This window comes from Aedes albopictus, chromosome 2 (genome assembly GCF_035046485.1).
Source record: "Aedes albopictus strain Foshan chromosome 2, AalbF5, whole genome shotgun sequence".
Lineage (NCBI taxonomy): Eukaryota > Metazoa > Arthropoda > Insecta > Diptera > Culicidae > Aedes > Aedes albopictus.
In genome coordinates, this window is record NC_085137.1 from 405,174,734 (window position 1) to 405,180,733 (window position 6,000).

At 41.5% G+C, this 6,000-nt stretch overlaps 1 protein-coding gene across 2 annotated transcripts in view; it reads left to right on the forward strand.

Moving 5' to 3' along the window:
- LOC109407928 (SEC14-like protein 2) overlaps positions 1–4,640 on the forward strand; it is a 99,809-nt gene extending 95,169 nt beyond the window's left edge. For both annotated transcript variants that reach the window (XM_029876473.2, XM_029876472.2), the window contains exons 5-6: positions 4,016–4,170; positions 4,246–4,640. In XM_029876473.2, the coding sequence (XP_029732333.1) occupies positions 4,016–4,170; positions 4,246–4,394 (304 nt within the window). In that variant the 3' untranslated portion in view covers positions 4,395–4,640. The remainder of the gene's footprint in view (positions 1–4,015; positions 4,171–4,245) is intronic.
- The last annotated feature ends 1,360 nt before the right edge of the window (positions 4,641–6,000 follow it).

A 6,000-nucleotide genomic window follows, 5' to 3' on the forward strand; every position in this document is an offset into this window, starting at 1 on the left:
TTCATCTGTGTTTGGCCACATTCATTGTCAGCTGAATGCCTCTCTTTTTTCATTCAATTCTCTGTCACGAATATTTTTTCGCACGTCGTAAAATGTCCAATTTCTGTTAACAGACGCACAATCCGACTCAATTCACAAATAGAGCAGTTAATTAGTATTGTAATTAACTACTATACACAAGTTTTGAAGTGATTGGAAGAATAATCGGGAGTTATGGTCAAGTTATATTTCTCAGTGAAAATTGTCAGTGACAGAAAAATGAATGAATAAGTGAGAAAATTCATTCACCAAAATGAATTTTATTTTGATCCCTCAGTTGAGAATCTTCAAAATTCACGTTGAATTTCACTCACTGAAAATGAAAATTTTTAACTCTGGTTCTAACTGAGCTATATTGAACGAATAGGATTTGTGACGTAGTGCCGTGCTTGAGCTATTTTTTTTTGTTCTTATTAACGTGTATTTTAACTTATGCTAATTCTACCTACACTTCGCTTGAGCTAATCCATATGCATTGTTTCGCATACCTTTGTGCATGCCTCTGCTTTGCACAGAAGGAGGGAGTCAAGACAGTCACATCCACGCCGGTCACGTCAGTGTGCCTGTCGTAAAACGAAGATGGCCGAGTGATGTGTGTGGTATTCAGTATTTTATGGTGTTAGCGATCATAGGAAGAGCGAACGGGAAGCGCAAAGACAAGGTGGTACAAGTTCGGTGTTTATCAGCTTTTTGTGACTAGTACGCTGATGTTTCGCGGCACTGATGCCAAATATACCCATACTGCATGGTTTTTAGAACCTAAAACTCCTTAAAACAACTGCCATCTTAAATTTTGAACGGCCATCTTGAATTTTGGGCCGCCGTCTTGGATATTTTGGTCACCATTTCTGGCTATCTTCTCCATACTAAATATGTAAAACTCCTTAATACAACCGCCACCTTGAACTATTTTGAATTTTGTCGTCATCATTGATATTTAGAAAGCAGTTTTCTCTATCTAAACATACAGAATTATAATGAAAATGTATTCATTGCATTCCACTGTCCGTGTGCAATACAGTGAATACATTTTCATAACGATCATTTGCGTTTTAGACGAGAAAACTGCTTTCTAAATTTTAATGATTCCGACAATATCAATGACGAATCCTTCAACCAATTTGAGATTCAGGTATGGTAGTTGAAAGTAGACTAAACCCTAGAATATTAGTTTGCTAATCCCTATACTTATCGACATATTGGCAGCAGAATGAGACAATTGCCAATTTTTGGTAAAATTAATTAAATGGTCAACTTCGCATATCTTCGGCTTAAATAAAAAATGTTAAACTGTTAAAGTAATTTCTCAAAACTTGCTAATAAACCTCTCAAATGACGTATCAGACGTATAAATGTTGATTTTAAAACTATTAAATGATGCCACATTTAAAAAAAATCAAATTTTTCCCATACAAACCGTTTCATACAAAAAAGTTTCGCTGAGTTTCGCTTCGGGACTACATCTATGTCGTTGTTTAGATCCCTGGAAGACATTGAAATCAAATTTGGCTGCTACAAGCTGCTATTCTGTAATTCCAATCAAGTTGTCGGCGATGATTGAGATATTGCTATATAAAATCACCCTATTGGCCATTAAATACCTCTGAGAAAACATTTTATCGTCATGGCCGCCTTTCTCGGTAGATCAATCACAGTGCAGTCTGAATCTGATCTTGGATCTCTTAGCGTGTTTTCACGAATTGGAATCCATTTTGTAAATAGGAACAGAAATCCTTGAACACCTAAAAGTATGCAATGCCCTTGTAATATCATCCTGTTTTAAACTGTCGTGTTGAAACAACCTGTTCAACATGTTTTTCATATTGTTCAAGCCTAAACCCTACGAATAGGAGCAAGGGGGTGTCGAAAAAACCCCAAAATTCCCTTACATACTAAATGGACAGCCCCTTACCTGATCGACCGACTACTTACGATTGACTTGTGCTCAGTGGTGGCACCGCAGTCGTGGTCCAGACGATACCGAAGAGCACGATGACACGAAGACGCACCGAGCTGTTTGTGTTGTTTGTAGACCGTTGGTAACATTGCAAGTGACGTGTTGCAAGATGCATGTTTCGGTACTGGAGATGAAGGGATTAGATATTCTACCCTACTGGTTCCCAATCCCCACAGATTATAAGGTGGTCGATTTGGTTTTCTGTTTGATTGTCGGGCGATCTCCAGGTGGCTTTGTGGATATCTTTGTGGGGGAAGAAGGGGCTTCGGACTACCATTCCACGGGAGGCTGCAAAGTTTACGCATTGCTGGCCGTTATCATTCGATACCGGTCTGTACATTTCCTCCCTTCCTACCTGTGCGTTCATGTCGCCAACATCGATTTTCACGTCACGCAGTGAGCAATAATCGTATGTTTGCTCTAACTGCGCGTAGACCGCTTCTTTCTCGTCATCAGGTCTCCCTTCGTGTGGGCAGTGGACGTTGATGATGAAGAAACGGCCCTTAACTCTTAACATGCATATCCTTGCGTTGATCGACTGCCACCCGATCACACGTTGTCACATCTTGCCCAACACTATAAAACCTGTTCCCAGTTCATTGGTGGTGCCAGTTGAAGTTGCGGGGATGTAGCTCGTCGTATACTATCCTGTCACATCCTGCGAAACCTAGTGACTTGCAATTCCGTGTTCCAAGTTTCCAATCGTAGTCCTTATTTCGTCGCGTGGGTCTTTGCCGGTTTTATTGAGTCGTATTTTCTCCTGTTTTTCGCAATGGGGATTTTGACGGGTGGCTTATTGGGCCTACGCCAACACTCCTGCCTCGCCGGAGGGCCATCGCGCCAGTTCTGTTTAACGTCCCAACCAACACTAGGGCGACCACACTGATGGGGCTACCACCTTGGATCTAGCTGGGCGTGGTGCAGCGTTTCTTACTCAGCCGCTGGATGCCAGAACAGACGCTATTTGAGCCGCACCTCCTTGGTGAACAGACACTCGGATCGTACCTCCTCAATCTAGCTGAAGTCAGAAGGACAACAGTGCCCAGGCTGCACTACCAGCTAAGCACACAACTCTTAGCTGGCGGTCTTTGTCATCGTTTGACCCGTGGAAGCATGAGGTAGGAACTTGTGAGGACCAGAGCTATGTTGGACGCTCTCCTTATCGAGTCACCGTTTTGCAGCCCAACTTTGTAAGTACAAGACCATATTTGTCTGAAAAAATCACTTGAAGGCGCTGAATGCATCTTTTCTCGTAAATCTGGGTCCTGGACCACTGTGCAATGGTAAAAAGGCAACAAGGCTGCCCGAAATGTTATAGTGACGAGACGACTGAGCGCATAAGCGAATTATTCGCATCATTTTTCGTGCCATTCGAATATAACAAACGTTTGATAGCTCTGCATTGTACTCAAAGAACTCAAAGAAACCAATGGCCCAAGTTGTAAAGGCGTGGGTATTCACCATGACCATTCTGACGGTGACGGGTTCGATTCCAGGTCGGTTCTGGAACTTTTCGTAATGGAAATCTCCTTGACTTCCTCGGGCAATAGGAGTCTTCGTGCTTGTCACACTGCACACATGCAGTTCGCGGTTCAAATTTGGTGAAATTCGGTTAAGAAGTGAGCTTTTTTTTTAATTTTTAATTAGCATAGACATCAACAACCAAGCGCCTCCATTTGTACCTCAATCTCATTGAATAACCAGAAAATACCAGAAAGCCACGAGCAGAAGTTAGTCAATTTTTATAATGTAACGACCTATTTGAAAGTTTGACCCCTTGGCGTTTGGTTGATAACTGGACTGAGCTGCCACCGCCAAAGGCTGTTTTCAATTTGTGTGTTGTACCCAGTTGGCAGTCCAGCCAAATAGCAGTTGGTTATCTAGCTTATAGCTTCCACTGTAAGCTGTCTAAAGTATTATATGAACACCCTAACCCAATCCTGTAAAATATAGGATACAATATATAACTAAATACTTATATTACATCGTTATACATACTCGTATATTGTAAAATTTCAGGTGGGAGTTCCGAACCTTCGACCACGACATAAAATTCGGCATCAAATGCACCAACAAGAAAACCCAGGAAAACGAAATTGAAGTTCCGCTGAAGCGAGTAGCGTCACACCAGGTGGACGAGTCCGGATTTATCACGTGTCAACCAGGATGCACCTGTGAGTATAGGGACTATCCTAACGGCATCGGAGCTTCCACAATGTCCGATTTTTTTTTCTTCTCCCATCTTCCAGACTCGGTCCTGTTCGATAATTCCTACAGCTATTTCAAGACCAAGAAAATCCGCTACTCGGTCCTGATGACGACACCGCTTAGTGAAATTGAGCAAACGGCCAGTGCAATTACCATCACGGAGGAGGCAGCCGAAGCAACCGAGGACTAAAATGTAACACCCGAAGCACCATTATTAGCTTTAAAATCGTTAAATGGGTAATGGGCAATGATTTTACCCATTATCGTCTTCCAATTTAGTCAACACCTTGATCTATACCTGGATGTATGTATATCACATTTGTACATAATGGAGTTGAGTTTGAACCAATAATTAGGTATAAGCTTAGATAGGTAAAAGGAGAAAATATTGTAAAATAAAGAAATGTCAGAGAATAAACTTTGCACATCCAACGAACATTGTGAAATAATTTATAACATCGATGACATTATTTTTGAACCATTACTATATATGTGAATACTCTCTGAATTATCGACAAAAATCATGAAGAAACCCATTGAAAAGAAGTAAAATATATATTTACTTTATCTGAAAAAGTTTTTCTCCAAACACACTAACAGGAGACTTGAGCAAAAACTTAAGCGACGAACCCCAACATTATAAGAAATGCTCCTCCCACTACTGGCAGTTGAGACGTTAAACAAAACTGGCACAATGGTGCCCAATTAGTCACCCGTAAAAATCCCCATTACGAATAACATAGGAGAAAATACGACTCGATACAATCGACAAAGACGCACGCGACGAAAAAAGGACTTCGATTGGAATATGGTGTTATGTATGCGTTAAACGATTTAGATTTAGGCACTCAAATGAATATGTGCGTTCGATAAAATGATGAAGAGAGCGGTTCGCTCATCGAGTATGAAATAAAAGTAAGTCAGTCGAAGTCCATCAGTGAGTCGAGACAGTCAAGCTAATTCCAAGTGGTTTTAATATAACGTGAAAGAAGTGTTTGAAGTAAGGAAGTTTCCTCCGCAGAAGTGTAGTGTCCGCCTAGTAGGTTGAAGTCCACTTTGAGCAGTATATGCAGATTTATCAACTGGCGACGAGGTAAACGAGCTCAGACAGGAATTAATTTCTAGAGTGAGTAAACGTAAGTATTCATAAGAGTTGTCTTTGGAAGTTGTTTGCTAGAAGAAACTCGGTAACGCAGACAGAAACTCGTAGTTATTTCGCAGAAAAGACTAGAGTGCTGTTGGGCGAATTAATAGTACCTAACAAATTAACAAATTGCTAATATTTGCCTATTTGGTATTGTGAACCTCATTCAAATCACTAAGTGGCGTGATAGTTACATCATTTTGTTAAATTTTCTTCACAGCCTCTTTTTTTCATCGGTACGCCATTGGTCTACGGCGACATCAATACCCAATAGAATATTCAATTACCTTCAGTAGCAAGTGAGGTCAGCGTGTGTGATAATTAGGATCGTGAGTTCCGAAGATACCAAACGAGTGGTTAGCCAGCCTCGGTTCGAGAATCTCTGTGATAACTAGGAAGAACGTAAAGAGTGCGTTACGTGGAAGAGGACATCGGGATCGAGCAAGATCTCCAGAGAGTGAGTTCATCGAGTCAAGCGCAGACAGACGATCGGCAGCCCGTGGCAGTAGCGTACTGGGATCAAGCATTGCATGAGCTGATCAGGCTAGTTGCTGGAAGCGGAGAGTGAGCAGGTGGTTGAGAGTGCATGACGACAGCGAGAGAGCGAGAAGTTCAACGTTGCATGAGCAGTGAGCAGTGAGGATTTTCAACT